Source organism: Rhinatrema bivittatum, chromosome 1 (genome assembly GCF_901001135.1).
Source record: "Rhinatrema bivittatum chromosome 1, aRhiBiv1.1, whole genome shotgun sequence".
In the NCBI taxonomy this organism is placed as follows: Eukaryota; Metazoa; Chordata; class Amphibia; order Gymnophiona; family Rhinatrematidae; genus Rhinatrema; species Rhinatrema bivittatum.
In genome coordinates this window covers 98,464,920-98,484,077 of record NC_042615.1, presented here as the reverse complement: position 1 = coordinate 98,484,077, position 19,158 = coordinate 98,464,920, and the positions used below count along the sequence as shown (strand labels likewise).

At 43.0% G+C, this 19,158-nt stretch overlaps 1 protein-coding gene across 6 annotated transcripts in view; it reads right to left on the bottom strand.

Annotated features, from left to right (window-relative positions):
• WDR17 (WD repeat domain 17) overlaps positions 1-19,158 on the bottom strand; it is a 533,217-nt gene that overhangs the window by 285,264 nt on the left and 228,795 nt on the right. For all 6 annotated transcript variants that reach the window (XR_003852810.1, XM_029578099.1, XM_029577946.1 and 3 more), the window contains 3 exons: positions 17,059-17,246; positions 2,181-2,349; positions 2,007-2,098 (listed from right to left, as the gene is read on the bottom strand). Coding sequence is in view for 5 of the 6 variants with exons in the window: in XM_029578099.1 (XP_029433959.1) it covers positions 2,007-2,098; positions 2,181-2,349; positions 17,059-17,246 (449 nt within the window). In the remaining variant the exon portion in view is untranslated. The remainder of the gene's footprint in view (positions 1-2,006; positions 2,099-2,180; positions 2,350-17,058; positions 17,247-19,158) is intronic.

Below are 19,158 nucleotides of genomic sequence, written 5' to 3'. Positions count from 1 at the left end.
AGAGTGCGGGTATCGGCATCATCGTTGCTATTGGCTTGATGCCCCGCAAGGCCCACTCAACTGCCAGCTGGGCTCTGCGATCTAACTCCTCCTCAAAAGTTGCTAATGCCAAAACAGACTGGGAGGCAGAAGGGGTGGCCAGATCTTCCTTGGATCCCCGAAGTGGATAGGCAACTGACACCAGGACTGGTGGAGACCATCACAGACCCCCGGCATTAATAGAAGATGGGCACTCCTTACTGCAGGGTCAATTCAGGGGCATTACGGCATGCGCCGGTGCCGTCCCGAGCTGGCACTGTGTATTGAAGTGACCAGTGCCGATGCTTTCTTGGCTTCCCTCAGTGCGCTGTCTGGTCTTTCCCTGTTGTGGAGGTCGATGATGATGACCTCAATGAAGAGACCAACAGGGGCAAGTCCTTAGTGCCCCTTTCCGCTGGCAGCATCGACGGGACCGACAGCTCTTCAATTCAATAGCTCCATGTCCATCGGTGCGGCTCCAAGGTCCATCAGTGCCAATGCCGATGGCTTGGACTTTCTCGACCCGAAGAGCTTCTCCATCTTGTCGAATCGAGCGCGATGCCCCTTCGGGGTTATCTGGTCACACAAGTGGCAATCCTGGACATCATGCGATGCCCCCAAGCAGAAGATACACACATCATGTGGGTCTGTGATTGGAGGCATCATGTGGGTCTGTGATTGGAGGTATTGACGGAAACCGGACAAAGCCATGCCGATACGAACCACAGAGGAATGGCGGCAGGCGACTGACACCAGCGGGTGAGGCACCGCCACCTCAGGTGGAACAGAAGCGAAAATAAACTTACCAAACCACCCAAAACACCTGAGAGGCTAAGGGGAACCAAAGAGAGACCCACGTTGAAGAAGACATGTGAAAAACCGAAAATTTCAGTGAAATAGTTTTCCAAGGCAATTTTAAAAGAAAGCCACGAGTTCACTTCACCACAAGGTGAAAGCTCCCAGAAAAAAAAAAAAGAGAGTGAAGAGGGACCACGCAAGGACACATGGTATAGGGAATGCTGGGCATGCTCAGTGTGCCTGGTCAAAATTCCAGAAACTTTGACATAAGTTTTCTGTGCCTGGCTCCATCCGATGATGTCCCCATATATGAGGACTACCACCCTGATTGTACTAGGACAATTTATATTTATTGATTTTCAAAGTGGTACAATCGCTCTACAATAAAACCACTAATAAACTATATAATTACCAAAGCATAAATTATAAAGTGAATCGACATCAAATATAATTCAAAATACAATACAATTCCCAAAGCCACATAATATAAATCTAAAGATAGAGAGGAAGAACAGGAAAACAAAGAGACTTAGAAGAAGAAAAAAAAAAAAGAAATTAGCTTAACATGATTACAAAAATCTGCACTAATACTAATATCATTAAAGATCCTCCTGTGGGAGCCGGTGAAGATGTTTGACTTCTCGAATCAAGGAAGGATTTCAGATGTTCCAGATCAAAGAAAATAAATTATTATTATATCTTATCACACATTTACATGGATTTCTTAGTAAAAAGGAAACACCTAGCCACAAGGCCTCCTGTCTCAAAGCTAGGAAACTTTTCCAACTTTCTTGCATTATTTTTGACAAATCTGGAAAAATTCTCAAAACTTGCCTTTGTAATAAAGAACTTGAGTATAATTTCATGACTTTTCAACATTATGTTGAGTAATTAATAAAACCAACAAAACACCACACTGAATTTCTGGACCAGAGTTTTCCCCAAAATTTGTCAGACTGAAAAGATGAGAGGAAACCTATTCATATTGATTCTGCAGTCTATGAATGCAGACTTAGGAACCCTCCCCCCACCCAACGAATCTTGTGAATATGGACCGCTATTTTAAGAAAAATAACTACAGAACAATAAGACATTTTTTTAATAACTGAAACAATTTGATTTGAGAAATTATTTTACAATGATGTACAGAGATTAGAAAATAACATTATAGCTTAAAAATGTATTCTTACCTCATTAAATCGGGTTATCATTTTCCCTTTTTTAACATCCCATATAAAGCCTCCATTTCTGGATGTTGCACCAGCTATGCAGTTCAGATCCCCTTTAAAAACATTTATTAAAGGCAGGTTAGAAAGCTTTCATAATTGTTGCATGTTCATACATCTAGAGCAAAACAAACTTACCTGGAGCCCAAGAAAGGGAATAAATGACTCCCTCATTACCAGGAGAAGTGTATACTGCGGTTAACGTGTTTATATCCCATACTTTTATGGTGCCATCAAACGATGCTGTAGCTAGAAGGTTGGGGTCATCTGGTTTGAATTTACAATCAAAGATTGTTTCAACATGTCCCTAAAATGATATTTTACAAAGTTAACACTATAATCTTTAAACATAAAGTTAACCTAGTGTGTCAAAACTAGTCATGAATATTACTAACTGTTTTCATACTGTATAACTTCCGAGTCTACAATATACAGTATACAAAGGTGATATGCAGGTGGGAATGCTTCATTTTCTGGAAAATTCTGACAAACACATTGGCTAAATCAGCCAGGTTCCAAGGTACCGTCATCTGTCAGAAGAATATTAATGTTCAGTCTCTTATAGTTTATTTCTAGTCTATAATCCAAATGTTTTGTGAGAGCTGGACGTCAGTTACGAGGCTAAAAGTGTGTTTGTCTTCACATAACTGCACTGGAAGACTGAGAGAAAGGTAGCAACATCTTTAGCCAATATATATGTATATATATACATAACAAGGTAGGAAGAGTGTTGTAAAATTAGTCACTCGAAAAGTAGATACAATGTAAAGGTGAAACATTTATACCAATGTAAAAGTGAAACATTTATACCATATTTCAATCAAGCAAAAACTTATCTTCAGCCTCATATATTAATCAGAATCTGGGGTGTCAGCAAGCCGGGCAAAAGTGTAAGACTTCCTTATTGTAGGATGTTACCCGGACCTCTCAATCATCCACCCACAACCAAACGCAAATAGTAAAATTCATCCAAAGCAATTTTAGTGCACAGTTTTATAAATTGCAAATAATAACACCTATAGACAAAAGTATAAGAAAAGAACTATGACATAAGAGAACCAAACCCTGACATTATGTATATTACCTGTAGACAGTTTTGACGAACTTTTGTTGTAAAAGCGGTATATAAACCTTTTAAATAAATAAATCAGCTGGTATTTCAGATCTCCTGCATCAGGGGGACTTATCTTAAGTAAGATGTCATCTGGTCAGTTACGTGAACCGGATCAGTTGAGCTCCATGGAGTAAAGAATAGGCACATATTTTGAGTAATATATACGAGACTGAAGGTGAGGTTTTGATTGATTGAAATATGGTATAAATGTTTTAGTACAGTTTTTGCAGGATTTGTGGATATAGATTACTGTGAAGTAAATGTCAACATGCAAATGTTCTAGCAAAAAAATGTACCGAAGATACTCTTAGGATAATCCTACATGAAGATACATTTATAAGATTATCATATTCAAAATTGGTTTGTTTAATTTCAGTAGACTTTTATATTTCTGCAAATGTAATACAGTTTTGTGTGGTTTATTAAGGGAGAACCTGGAAATACTTTTCATGCTAGTTTAAAAAATCTGCAACATTGAACAGACAGCATGAAACTAAAATCTACAAAAGAATAAATCCATGTTTCAACATCCAGAGAGAAAATGACACAGCACTGAGGTTCACGGGTTTGTCAGTGCTACAACAGTGTGTACAGGCAGTTACCAAAGATGCAGAGTTACAGTTTATGGAGGATTATATAAATGAGGCAAATATCCCTTATTCCTTCACAAGAATAATAAATTTAAGCTTCTAGTCAATATAATTTTAAAGTCCTCCATAGTAACCTCAATGCATTTCCTAATGAAGAGCCATTTTTCTTGAAACATGTTTAATTTACACCCTACAGAGATTTTAATAACAATTCTATAAATGTATCCTCCTTTTTCACAACTTTTAAGATTCTCATTATTTATTTATTATTTACATTGATATACTGCCTCTATTAACAGCCCAAAGGGTGTTATAACAAACAAGTGTTTTTAACTAAGATGCAATATAAAATGAAAGTCTGTGGGACAATTATAAAAGCACTAATTATTATATATATCATAATATAATAATTAAACAGTAATTCTTCAAAAATGTACATCTAAACTTTTATACAATACAATGATGCCACAACACTATCACTCCTACAACACATAGTCCTTCCCTTAAATAAAAATCCCCAAACAATGCATCAAATACCGTAAAACTTCATTCAATCCATACATAGCCTCTTCCCATACAGAAAACATATCATACCCAATAGTGACACATGCACATAAAATATAGGGTCAATATTTAAAGTGATTTCTCCGGCTAGGTTCAGACTTAGCCAGACAAACTAGAGGATTGAAAAATCCTGCCGGTTTGACTGTGCCCTACATAGCAAGACAAGTTTTTAGCAAGCTAAAAACTTAGCCAGCTGTCAGGTGTGTCCAGGATGAAGCTGGTATCTAGTTAATAAAACCAGATAACTTTAGGACTGCTGGACAGAAGTCCTGAAGTTAGCCAGATAAACTTACCTGGCTAACTTTTACATAGCCAGGAATATTGAGCACCATGACCATGCTGCTGAATATAGTAAACAAATTGGCCACTCTGCAACTGAAAAAGAACCCCATATAAAAACTCAAATCCTAAGTATGTATTAATGGCTCGATTTTAAAAGCCATACACGCGCATATGCCGGGAGATACCATGTGGTAAGGCCACGCGCATATCTCTCGGTATGCGCCGAATGACCAGCTAACCAAAAAAGGGCAGGCCAAGAGTAGGGCATGGGTGGGACATGGGTGGGCCAGGACAGCGTAATTAGGCTCTGTCCTGCTGAAGTGCGAGCTGACAGTCAGCCAGCCCGTGAAACCTAATACTGCCCCGGAGAGCAGGTAAGTATAAAAACAAATAAAAAACCGATAAAGAGGTTTAGGGGTTGGGGAGGATAGGGGAAAAGGGAAGCAGGTTAGCTAGGGGGTTTAGGAAGTTCCCTCCCAGTCCACTCCTTTATCGAGCGGACTGGGAGGAACCTGGGGAAAGGTCCTATTGTGTTGCTGCACGCTTGTTACATTTACTCCCATTACACATGTGAGTCAGCGCTCGCACGCACATGCGCACGCCGATATAAAATCAGGCGCACATGTGCATGCGGGTTGCAGATTCTCTAACATGCGTGTGTCGACACGCGTGGGTTATAAAATCGGCACGACCATGTGCATGCGCAGGGAACCACATGCACATGGATGAATGCATGCAGGTTTAAAAGTTAACCTTTTTTATTTCAGAGAGTAATTTTTATAATGTTGCTGATAAAACACCTAGATGTTACAAACAAGCGATATTACAAATGTTTAAATAAATAAATAAAATAAACTTATACAGCAGATACATGCAAAGTTACACCAATTAAAATTATGTGAAATAACAAGCTGCTCTCTGAGGGGATGAATTTCTACACATAGGGCTGGATTTTAAAAGGGTTACGCGCATAAGGTACGCGCGTAACCCTTCTAAAACGGCCCTGCGCGCGCCGAGCCTATATTGCATAGGCTTCCGGCACGCACAAAGCCCCGGGATGAGCGTAAGTCCCGGAGCTTTCTTGGGGTGGCCTTGTCAGGAGGCGTGATGCGGTCGGCGCATCATCCGGGGGCGGTGCCGCGGGCGTGGTTTCGGACCGGGGGCGTTCCGGGGGCGTGGCCGCGGCCTCCGGACCAGCCCCCAGACCGGAACATGGCGCACGGCAGCAGGCCCGGCGCGTGCAAAGTTACGCCTCCCTCTAGCAGACGTAACTTGTGCGATAGAGGTAGGGGGGGTTAGATAGGGCCGGGGGGAGGGGTGGGTTAGGTAGGGGAAGGGAGGGGAAGGTGGGGGGAGGCAGAGGGAACAGGCAGCGCGCGCAGGGCTCGGCGCGTGCAAGTTGCACAAATGGGCACCCCCTTGCGCTCGCTGACCCTGGATTTTATAAGATATGAGCGGCTACGCGCATCTTATAAAATCCAGTGTACTTTTGTTCACGCCTGGTGCGCGAACAAAAGTACGCGCGCGTGCTGTCTTTTAAAATGTACCCCATACTTTTTAAAATTCAAACACCACCCCAATTGTTCCCCTCAGAATGTCTCTTTTTCTTGTGTGCATAAAAGTATGCATGTGCATACTTTTACCACAAATCCCAGGCAATTTTAAAACATGCTCATTACGTGCATAAACATGTCCTTTATGCGTGTAAATGGCTTTGAAGAATTACTCCTTAACAGAAATGTCTTTCAATTCCAAAAACATGCTGAAGAACATTTTTCAGTACACTTTTGTGTCTTATGCATTTCTTTATTGTTCTATGATATGGATAAGTGAACAAATGCATCTCTAGCAAGGCCAGGAGCAAGCTAGTCTTTAATAATTTCTTTCTATATTGTCACAGAACAACAGGGAAGAAGTAGCTAGTGCTATCTGGTTAATCTGCATATTCTTCTGTTTATTTAATAATGCTTCTGCCCATGCTGGCCTCATGCAATGTAGTCTAGTTACAGAGCATTACAACAGCAACCCTTGCAAATGGAGTATACATGAATAATATTTAATGAGCTTATAAAAGTTCTTTTTCTTCAGTTTTTTTTTTTAAAGCAGCAGCCTATTGAAATCAAACATTCAACTTAGCAATTGTTGCTTACCTGGGCATTCATTGAGCACATCTCTGTTCTAATAAATACTGAAATAAGACTGAGGCATCTATTTTGTTTTTGTTTTCCTGACGGCTATCATAGATCGCCTACCTCTTGGTGTTCTCACAGGACAGCAGGATGTTAGTCCTCACATATGGGTGACATCACAGGATGGAGCCCTGTACGGAAAGCTTTTCTGTCAAAGTTTCTACAAAACTTTGACTGACACTGGCACACTGAGTGTACTGAGCATGCTCAGCCTACAATTATCCCTGGAACCACAGATGTCTCCCTCAGCCTCGTCTTATAGCTAAAAGCGCAAGCGAAACTAAAATAAAAGTAAAAACGTATACAGACCCAACTCTGCGAGGTGGTGGGTGGGTTTCGTGAGGACTAACATCCTGCTGTCCCGTGAGAACACCTGTTACAGGTAAGCAACACTTGCTTTCTCCCAGGACAAGCAGGATGGTAGTCCTCACATATGGGTGAGTACTGAGCTGAGGATGCCCGAGAGTGCACCAAATGCACCCAAGATGAGCAAAAGGCGCAATGACGGGGGTGGAATTTGGAACGGAGGACATCCTGAAACCTGTAACGGGTTGGTGGAAGGATGTTGGGTAGTTAAACCGAAAAGAATAAGAGTAGAAGGACTGGCCATACATGGAGCATGTTGGCTAGTCGTATCTAAGCAATAATGGGCTGCGAAGGTATGGAGAGAGCTCCAGATTGCAGCCTGATAAATATGTACAAGCAGCAGCGGCCGAGGGGAAGCTATTGAGGCTGGGACGGACACAACAGAGTGTGGTTACACACAGTGTTGTAGTGAAATGCCTGCTTGTTGGTAGGAAAAGAGATGCAGACCGTCAATTAGGAGGAATAGGTCTGTTTGCCCACTGGAACTCACAGCTTGACTCTTGCCACAGAAGGAAAGAGTTAGGTGGAATTCCTATGGAGTGTAGTGTGATCTAGATAGAATGCAAGTGCACTATTACTGTCCAAGGAGTGGAAAACCCTCTCGCTTTGGTGAGAGAGAGGTGTTGGGAAAAATGGGCAGAGTATATTCTGAGTAAGGTGAGATGCAACGTCTACCTTAAGAAGGATATGAAGCTGAATACGTAAAACCACTCGGTCATGGAGGAACGCAGGGTCGGATGAGTATTTAACAAGGTGTGTAACTCACTTACCCTGTTGGCAGAAATGACTTTTATGAGGGAAAGAATTTCCCATGCCAAACTGTGAAATGAGAGGAATGGAAAGGCTCGAACGGAGAACGTATGAGACCTATAAGCACGAAATATAGGTTCCATTCCGTGACTAGTGAAAATAGAGGTGGCTTGATCAGTGGATAATCCATGGTAAGCTGACTCAGAAGGGGTTTACCGTTGATTGGGTATCCCCACTCCCAAACGATACACCAATTGGAACAGAGGTGTACCTATGTGGAGGATATCTGGGGAGCAGAATCCAAGGGAGTAAGAGAAAAGAGTGGTGTAGAAAAAAGAAAAAGGGTAATACCCTTTTGTATGCGTCATGTGGTAAATCATGCCATTTTGAATGGTAGGATTTATGTGTGGAAGGTTTTGTGACGCTACCAGTACCTGAGAACATCAGTGAGTCTACGATTGTGACTGACTGGAGAGAAGGCAAATTGGTTACTGGTGTGATAGATTGAGAAGTATGGGAAGCATACTGGTCTCGGCCAGGACGTGGGTCTGAGGAACAGTGAACCCCGTCCCGGTTCAGCATTAGAAGAGTGCTGGCTATGAGAGGCAGCGGAAGAGACACATTTAAGAGGCCTTTGATGGAAGAAAGGTGTCTATGGGAACGCATTGGAAAATTGTATAGGGAGTAGAATCCGTGCACTGTATGGTTCGATTCGGTCGCAGAGGGCAAGTTCGGTTGACCTCAGCGCTAGAAGATTTTTCTCGCCACACATGTAGCCCGAGACCATTCGAGAGGATGGAACCTATATGGAGAAGGTCTGTTAGTGCGTTCAGTAAGTCTCTTAGATAAGTGGCCCAAGGATGCATATAGTGAGCAAGGGCCAAGGGTAGAGCTGCGCAGCTTCCTTGCAGAGCAGCTAAGAGGTTGTGCGTGCTTGTGTGTTGGAAAGCACATTGTTCCTATGCTGTCTGTCTGTATGCACAAAGATTTGTTGCAGAGGCAGTATTGGAAGGCATAAGGGTATAACTCATGGCTACAAGCTCCAGGAAGTTTATGTGAAACTGTGCCTGGCGTGGAATAGACGCATATTGAGTTGAGAACACTAGGTCAAATTTACAAGTAAAATTTACTGAGTAAATGTGAGCATGAGCAGGATCAGACTAGGTTTTGGTTCTAGATCTGCAATATAGATGAGGGACGTAAGCGGCTGAACAGCTTAGACCCACTGATAATGGAATTTCACTGAATCTAACCCATAGCAGTTTTGGATCTATGAGGAAAGTGCATAGTGAAAAAACACCATAGCCCGACAATGAAGAATTGAGGGGCTGAGGTTATGGAATAAGCGCGCAGGGACATGTAGGAATTTATTAGAATGTCTATGCGGTTGCTGGACAGGAAGGTCATTGTGACTGTGGTGTCCAGAAATGTTGTATAAGGGATTTATGGCAGTGACAGTAATCCCAGATAGTAAATTTATAGTGAGTCATGAAGAATTTAGAACTCGTTGCGTGGACTGACTGTGGTTATGCAGCTGTCCATGCAAGGAAAGTGTGAATGATGTTGCACTCTGTAGAGAAACAGCAGTCACCAATAGTGATTCAATGAAATACCCCAGTTGCCGAAGCTGGTGCAACCGGCAGAGCTTGGGATTGTAATATTGTTGACTCACCATGAAGCATACAGAAAGATTAGAGGTAATGTACTTACTGCGATATGGTAGCATGGTGACGAGAGATACCATTTTACCTGTGCCTTCTGAAGAAAGTTGGTATTTCTAAGGTCCAGGATGGGCGGAGAGTAACTACTTTCCGTTGAAAGAAAGAATAGTCTAATTAAAACTCCCCAACCCCACCTCCTGCACTTTGTAGTGTCTGGGGGAGTGTACCGGGAACCTTGGTACAAAGTGGGGTGGCCGCTCTGATATCCGGCTAGTTGGGAGACCAGGAGGTGTCCAACTGGAGGGGCTGATGTAATCTGGATATCATGTAACCTCCCACGGGAGCGTGAGTGGTAAAGTCTTACCCGCATTTCTGTGTGCTGTACAAGGAGACATCGAGACCTGTCGTCAGGCTTCGAGGTGGACTTGCACTTGAGGTAGTATTTGCTGGATCTCGTGTTTAGCAGATCAGCAAATGCATCTGGAACTTTGGTTCTGAATTAGGAACCAGAAGCCAGAGTATTAATCAGTACAGAGCCCCGTTGCTGAAAATGGGAGGATGTCCTGATGCAATCCCAAAGAAATGATAGAGAGGTTTCTCTTGGTATTGTGGCTGACATAGCTGGCATAACAATATGTGACACTAATACGGTTCTTGAAAGATACATGACATAGAACTTTTCAAACCATGTGGCCCGAATTAGAGAACACATCTCAATGGGAATGCCACAGAAGCGGGTACTTATCATCCGAAGTGGATCGCCGAAGGACGAGCCGGCGAAGATTGCTGGCTCCGTGGATTTCAGGAGTCATCGAGGGGTAGCCTGTCGGACATAGACGCCCGTCTCAACTCTGATGCCTGGTATGGTGGTGCAGGTATAGACGAGACAGGCTGAGCGTGGCTGGCGCTACCACAGTAATTTTGTGAAGGGCCACAATCCCGCACCAATGTCGGTGGGGCACACCACAGAAACAGGGAAGCCATCTTTGGCTTATGAACCCGGTCCTCGTCGCAGCGGCTCGATGTCTCGTGACGCCAGGGCAGAATTCTACAGAACTCATTCCGGTGTTTCTGGAGCACCAAGGTCTGCCAGCACTGTGCGGAACAGTGACGATGGCAGTAGTGATGTTGCTCGGCCCGGGCGTTCTCCAGCACTGAGAAGGATAGGACCGATGTGCTGGATAGCGTCGGTGGCGGACGGTCACCATGTAAATGATGATGCGTGCCACGGTGCTCGGCCCGGTCTTTCCCCAGCGCCGAGATGGGTGCCCTCGCTGTCTTGGATGGCGAGTGATGACGGACTGTCAGCATGCATGCACTGCTCCTGGCACTATGTAGTGTTGTAGGCTAATACGGGGCTTTAATAAGAACCCAAAGCATGGAGCACTATGTTTAGGCGAGGGCATTATGTGGAGGTGCTATGTCTGTATTGATGGTGTCAATGGCGGCCGAAGCGGCCTCTAGGGTATCGTCAAAAATATATGTGAAAAAACGTCGATGACCTGGGCAGAGCAATGATGACAGTGACGGAAGCACTGATGGCATCGGCGTAGGTATCTATGGAAACAATGTGGCATCGAATAATCGAAAAAACATCGTTGGCATCGGAAAAATGATACCGGCATCAACGGAGTCGATGACCGCATCGATAGGAAAGTCGAAGACACCGATGGAAACGACGTGGGCGTCGAGGACATCGATGTATGGAGGAGGGTGCCGACGGTATCGGTGGCATGGCCACGGGCATCGACAGCATCAATTGGATCAACTCGGGCACCGATGGCATCGACATGGGCATCGATGGCACTGACATGGGCACCAATGGAATCGATGCTGGCATGGATGCCATCGATGGAATTGACATTGGCATCGATGGAATCCTCCCTGGCATTGATGCCACCAGTAGAATCGACATTGGCGTCGATGCCACCAACCTGGGCATCGATGACACCAATGGAATCGACCCAGACATCGACGCCATCAATCTTGGCATCGATGCAGTCGACCTGGCAATGAATCCATCAATGGAATTGACCCTGGCATCAATGCCATCGGTGGAATCGACCCTGGCACGGATGCCATCGATGGAAATGTCCTAGGCATCGATGACATCAATAAAATAAAGGATGGCATTGATGGAAATGACCCTGGCATCGATGGAAGTGCCCTGGGCAATGGTGGCATCGACCCGGGCATGGATGGCACCAACAAGACAAAGGTGTGCGTCTATGGCATCCATCCGGGCAATGATGGCACTGATGAAACCCAAGGAAAAATCAGTGCCATGGATGAAAAACATGGATGGCACTGATAAAAACAATGCAGGGACTGATGGCATCAGTGAACCGCGGGGGGAGGGGTACCGATGGTATCGAAGAATCCAGGACAGTCTAAAAGGGGTACCGATGGTAGCGATGGGTGCACTGACTGCGCAAATTCCTGACCGCACGGGCTGTGCATGCGCCTCGCCACAGCCAGCTGAAGTGCCCGAAATCTGTGCGTACAAAGTCTTCAAGCGTGAGCCGGATGAATTCACAACTGCCTTTGCTAATGGCTCCAGCAGCAAAGAAACATAAGCGCCATTCTCTCTGCACTGCTTGCCATATTAGGGCTACTCAGTCTGATCTGGATTCTTACTTACGTCAGCACTGTGAGGAGGCCCAGGGAGAGTTGACCTCCCCAGATATTTACCAAGCCCGGTTGTTCCCATTTGGAAGATGGGTCAGCCACAACCTTAACCAGAAGCACCCTGGATCTGAATAATCCCAGGGCTGGGTCTTCCGTAGGAGATGGAAATTCAGCGGCACCTACTCTTCCTGGGCTAGGTATCGACCCAGCGGCCTTCCCTTGGGTGGAATTTTTTCAAGGCCTTCAAGCCTTCATAACAGGCACAGTCTACTTCACTTACCCTGTCCGGACAGAACCACAGCCAGAAAGGTGTCTCTATCCCAGCCCTATCAGAAGACCTCAAGACATGCCTCGTCTCATCAAGGGAGTTCCTGACAGGGACTCGGACAGCACGGCCGAAGAAGGGGATCCAGATTCCTTGGAAGATGGAGAAATCCCTCCAGGTTTAGAACCACATTGGACCATGTTATGTTTTTTCCATAGAGACGAATTGTCTTTTCTGGTTTCCCAGACTTTGAAGACGCTGGGAGGTCCTGGGGCAGACTCCATGACGGAACCTAAGAAGAATCCCTTTCTGATGCCTCTACGGAAAGCCTCTTGCTATTTTCCAGTACTGGAAGTCATGCAGGAGTTGATTGACCTGGAATGGAATGCCCCTGAAGCGAGTTTTAAAGGTTGTCGAGCATTAGAAGCTCTAAACCTACTAGATCTGGTAACGAGAAAACGCCTGCGCTTCTCTAAATTGGATGCGCTGATCTGTGCTGTTTCGAAGCAACTATCTCAGTGGAGGGAAGAACGGCCTTAAAGAATGCTACTGATAGGCAAATGGAGTCCATCCTTGAGCAAGCCTTTGATGCGACAGCAAGGACCTTACAGATTGCTTCCTGCTGTGCCCTGGTGGCTCGCTCATGCCTGCTCCTCTCTAGAGAGGTGGATGACTCAGGGGCATATTCCAGATAAGCTATGGAGCCTGCCGCTTTCTTTTTAGTGAATGCGGCCTCTGACCTTGACTATACCCTGTCCAGAGGATTGGCCTCAGTGATAGCAGCCAGAAGACAGCTATGGCTGTGAAACTGGTCAGCAGATGCGACTTCTAAGGCGAACCTCACAAAGATTGCAGATTCTCAGAGACAAATTTACCTGTGAAAATAATGCAGAAATCTCATCTTTATAAAACAATCTGATTGCTGAATCTTCTTCTCCTTCTAAATTAATTTCCCCTTCTTCTAGTGATGCACATCTTCTCCCCCTATTATTAACCTCTATGTATATATATGGTAGTTGCTACATTGTGAAAGAACTGTGTCACTAGTTTCTGGAGAAATTTAAAATCTGTCTGGGAATTGGCCTGAAGTAGTTGGTGATTTTTGTGCTTTTACAATTGAAGATTCTAATCCTTCCCCTGATTTCTATAAAGCACAAAATTCCTGATGAAGAAATTTGAAAAACTCTGCTGAAACTTCACTGGTGCTAGGAAAGCTTGTATTACTTTCTACTTCCAGAGTATGCTCATTTTCTGGCATTAAAATGTGTCTGCTGCTGTTCAATGCTGTAAAAAGCTTGAGCTGTTCCAGATACAATGGCTGTCTAGGATTCTGCCACTGCCTCTGGATATGGCTGTAAATGCATTATTTGAGTTTGTGCCTTCAAAATGATTTTATTTGCTTTGATTTTGAAGAGTCCTCTGTACCAATTTTGTCACATAGGCAATCTGAAATTGTGTGCCATTTGCAGCCTTAGATCATCTGCACATGCATGTCATACAGCGGTGGCCTCACTTCAGCATAAGACTTTCTTAAATTTACAGTATAGTGACATACTTTTAAAGTGACCTTTCTTACAGAAAACGAGGCAGCATTTGGCTATGTAATATATTTTGATTTCTCCTGTGTGAATATCTACTTTCTTAACTCCCCCCCCCCCCCCCTTTTTTTGTATTTGCTTACATAGAAAATATGAGGAAGGAGAGTTTAAAGGAATGCCAGTAATTTCTCAGAGGATCCTCTATCTTAAATAATAGCGCAAAGCTCCTTTTAGGCTCAGCCAACACCCCTTGTTGGGCTGGAAGCAATGAATTAAGGGTTCACTACTCTGAAATATTTCAGGTGCCTGGCCCACGAACAGCTCAGAAAATGCAGTATTTACTGCAGGTTTTAATTTGTTTTAATTAAATTTAAAGAATAGGGTAAATGGAAATCAAAAACTTGCTGCACCACCATCTGCTGAAGGCAGAGAATCTGGCTTTAACTGTCACTGCACAACACGTAAATAGTGTTGATGTCAGCGAAAAAGTCATGTGCTCTGCCTTCATCTGCTGGAAAGGTAACATAACTTAGTCGTTCTGGACTGATGTAGCAGTATGAGAAGGACTATATTATTATTATTCCTTCTTCCATTTTCATTTTAGGAACTGTCACACAAGCGAAGCAAAACAACTGGTAAGCAAATTTACCAAACCCAGATATGTCTAGAGGATTTTATAAGGCATTAAATTATACAGAACATGAGATGTAGGCTGGATGAAAGCCATTATATACTGTAAATGCAAAGCATATTATTATTAATGAATAATTCAAGGACCTGATAGTATTCACCCCAGAGTTTTGAAAGAACTCAAATATGAAATTACAAACCTCTTACTAATTAATCTGCAACCTATCATTAAAATCTGCCACTATACTTGAGGACTGGATGGTAGCCAACATGTCAATTTTTAAATAGGGCTCCAGGGATGATTCAGGATACTATAGACTAGTCAAAGTGCTAGGATAAATGGAGGAAGTTACTGGGCCTATGGATAGCAAGAACCAGGAGGGAGTTAATGAAGAAAAATCATGCCTTACTAATCTATTAAATTGTCTGACAGTGTAAATAAATATGAGGTTAAAGGTGAGCTGGTCAATATATTGTATCTGGATTTTCTGAAGTCATTTGATAAGTCCCTCAGGAGAGACTCCTCCACAAATTAAAATCATGATGTAGAAGGCTTGTCCACTAGTAACTGGTTAAAGGATAGAAAACAAAAAGTAGGACTAACTGATAAGTTTTTTCCAATGGAGAGAGATGCCCCAGTGTTGTTTAACATTCTACAATGATCTAGAAATGGGAGCAATGAGTGAGATTATCAGATTTGCAGATGACAAAAAATTATTGAAAATACTTAAATACAAGCTGTGAAGAACTGGAGGAGGCCCTTGCAAGACTGGGGAACTGGGCAACTAACTGAGAGTTGAGATTTAAAGTGGACAAGTGCAAAGTGATGCACACAGGGAAAAATAATCTTAACTATATATATTTAATGCTTGATTGCATGTTAGGAGTTACCACTCAGGAAAAGTTATTGTGAACAACACACTGAAATCCTCAGCTCAATATGCAGCAGCCATAAAAAAAATTTTTTAGGAACTATTCAGAAATGAATTAAAAACAAGAGAGGAAATATAATAATGCCCTATATCAATTCATGGTGCGACCACATCTTGAGTGAAGTGCGCAGTTCTGGTTGCCACATGCCAAAAAGATATAGGTGAATTAGAATAAGGAATAGAGAAGAGCAATGAAAATGATAAAGGGTACAGAATGGCTCCCTTATGAAAACAGGTTTAACAAGTTAGGGCTCTTCAGCTTGAAAAAGACAGTGGATATGAGAGAGGTTTATAAAATCAAGTATTGTAGAACAAGTAAATAGCGAATGGTTACTTACTGTTTCCAACAGTACTAACACTAGGGGACACTAGTAGCAGATTTAAAACAAATTTAAGAATTTGTTTTTTACATTCAATACACTATTAAACTGTATCATTTGTTGTCAGAGAACATATTCAAGTCCAGTAGTATAGCTGAGTTTAAAAAGGTTTGGACAAGTTGCTGGAGGACAAGTTCATTTACAACTATTAGCCAGGTAGCCTTAGGGATTACAACAGGCAATGGATCTTCCCATTTTGATCTGCTGGATACTTCTAAGAGAGCCAAACTGGCTACTGATGGAGACAGGATATTGGACTTGATGGCCCATTGGTCTAACCCAGAATCTCATTTCTTAAGTTCTTAACCTATGAAAGTTTTTCATGATATGAAATAGTCTTCAGCTTCTCTTTTCATATGTTCTGAATCCAATTGAAGAGCCTTGTCTAAGAGGCGCTCTATACATGGTTCTTACTGTGATAAGACAATACATTTAAAGAAAAGAAAAAAATGTATAATTCCACAAAAACTTCAATAAAATGGATTCTTGTTGTTAAAGGATTCCCCCACCCTGTTTAGCATTGCTGGGCACCACTATGTGTACATGATGCAGTATGTGCATTCTTTCAGGTTTTCAGCTACTTTTTTTTTTTTTTTTTTAATAAAGTCTAGAAGTCTACTTATGACAACAGATGCATATAGAAGTCATTCTCTTTCGGTAGTTATTTACATATTTTTTTCTAAAATGATAACAATGCAAACAAAAATATAAAAATCTGCATGTGAACTGGAGACACTTAGGAAAGCGGGAAAGATGGCTGGCACTTCTATAGCAGGCCCTGCTGAGGATTCATCTGGAATGAGACTTACCTCTCACCCTTGAGGCTTGCAAGGATTCCAGTCTGCCTAAATACGCTGTCTGGTGTGTGGGATTATAAAGAGGGAAATATGGGTGGAAACAATCTACAAGATAGTACATAGCAATAAGCAGGAAAATATGTTTTCTACTCATTTCCTTACATCACATCAGACAAAAAACAAATACTATATCTTAATCACTTTATCCAGGAATTTCTTTTTGGAAGGTGATATCCTTTTAATATCAGATACATTTTGAACTCAAAAGGGTTGATACTATCAACACCATCGTCTTATTGGATAATTTTGTAGAGTAAGGTAAAGTCATACCAGATCCCTAAGAAAGTCCCATTTCTTGGCTCCCATGTCGTAAAGCCCCACTCCACCATCCATGAAACAGCATACGGCATGACCAGGAGGGAGGGAGAAGGCTTGGTTTTGAGTGAAAGTTGGAGGTGGAACAGCCTCACTAGTAGATGATGTATAATGGCTTTTGGTAGGGGAATGTGTTGAAAATGCTTAAGAAAAAAGAGAAAACATATCTTGGTAAATCTTGAGAACAATATTTGGTATATCAATTACATTTTCTTGTATTCTAAATTTCTACAGTTAATTTACTACATTAATGAAAAAGTAAAACTATTAAAAAATGACCATGCCTGTAAGTTTCCTTTTTGCAACATTTCACGCTAGTTTATACTTTCATTGGGGACTATATTACATTTGGTCATCAACTAGGTGTAGTTTGAAGAAAGGCATGAAATAAGATAAGGTAGAGTTGACTGCTCTCATCAAATTCATGCCACTTAAAATCACTTCCCAGAAATGAATAAAATATTAAACACAAACTTAAAAGCAAATATCCTGTTAAAGGCACTTAGAGAAGTTAGTCAAATGGTAATGAAAGCATACAGAAATAGAAGGTACAGAGAGCACAGGGATAGGGATATTTTATTTATTTCAGATATTTAATTTGTATATTCCGCTTTTTTGGCACATCAATCTAATTTTGTACCTGAGGCAACAGAGGGTAAAGTGAATTTTCCAAGATCATAAGGAGCAGCAGTGGGATTTGAATCTTAATTTCCTTGGGTCATAGCTCACTGCTCTAACCACTAGACTATTCCTCCATAACCATGCAATATGCTAGGTCTAATCACAATTCAGGAAGGCCTGGACATAAAGCATTACAGAAAAGGGCCTGGGAAGACACAGGCTGATATTGAGGTGGCTAGAAGAGTTGGGCCCATATTGAGGCTGTTGAAGGAGTTGGAATCCTATTGGAATGGCTGAAGTAATTTGGGTGCACAGAAAAGCTGGGCGGTTAGAAACATTGGGCTAGACTATGGCAGTAGGAGGAAAGAGACCAGTAGAAAAAGTCAGGAGGAGTCAGGCAGGAGAAGTTGGGTACTCAGCAGAGAGGCAAGAGGATCTGGGACTACAAGAGGTTCTGGGCATGTGTCTGGAAGCAGGACAATAGGTGGAACCAGCCCAATATTACTAGTGCAATCAGGATAAGCTGCACTTCACTCAGTGAAAAAAGTTGGCAGCAAAGCTAATTTTTTTGACCCAGTGGGTAGATTGCATCACTTTCTGTTATACACAGGTAGGCCTGCAGCTTGGTGGTCATGTCAAGATTCATTCTGTCAGAGCCATGGAAACTTTGGTGGCCCATTTGCGAGCAGTTCCTATGGAGGAGATTTGCAAGCCTGCGACATGGACTTCTCACCACAGTTTGGGGGTAAGCTCCAATTGCGCTCACGTGAACCCTAATGGAGTTGGTTTTCAAACCAGCCTCCAAGAAGTGGAAGAGGTAATCAAGCAGTTTGTGAGTGGCACAAGAAAAGGGATTCAGGCCACATTGCTCACACCATACCAAAAACTTTCTCCACTTCAGCCCATAAGACTTCTTAGAAAGGGGCCACAGAATCAACATTTCAACATCCAGGCCGTGAGAGACAGGGCCCAAAGGATGGGATCCCGCAGGCTGCCCTGATCCTGAGTGATGAAGTCTGGGGAAGTTCCTGGAGGGAGAGATCCCGCAGGAGCGGGAACCAGACCTGCCTTCACCAATGAGGGGCTATGAGAATCATAATCCTCTAGTCCTGGTGAAGCTTCAAGAGAGTCCTCATCACTAAAGGGATCGGAGGATACGCGTACAGAAGGCCATGACCCCAGGTACAGGCAAAGTTGTCCGAGGTTGAAGCGCCGTCTGTCCGGTTCAGGAAGCAGATCAGAGCCACCTTGCCTTTTGCAGGGGGATACAAACAGATCCACATACGGGAATCTCCAAAGACAAAAGATATGATTCTCCACCACCTGGTTCAGGGACCATTCGTGGGGCTTAAAAGCTCAACTCAACCGGTCCGCTATCACGTTGTCCGTTCTGGCCAGGTACATGGCTCGGAGCACCATCCCCTGGGACAGGGC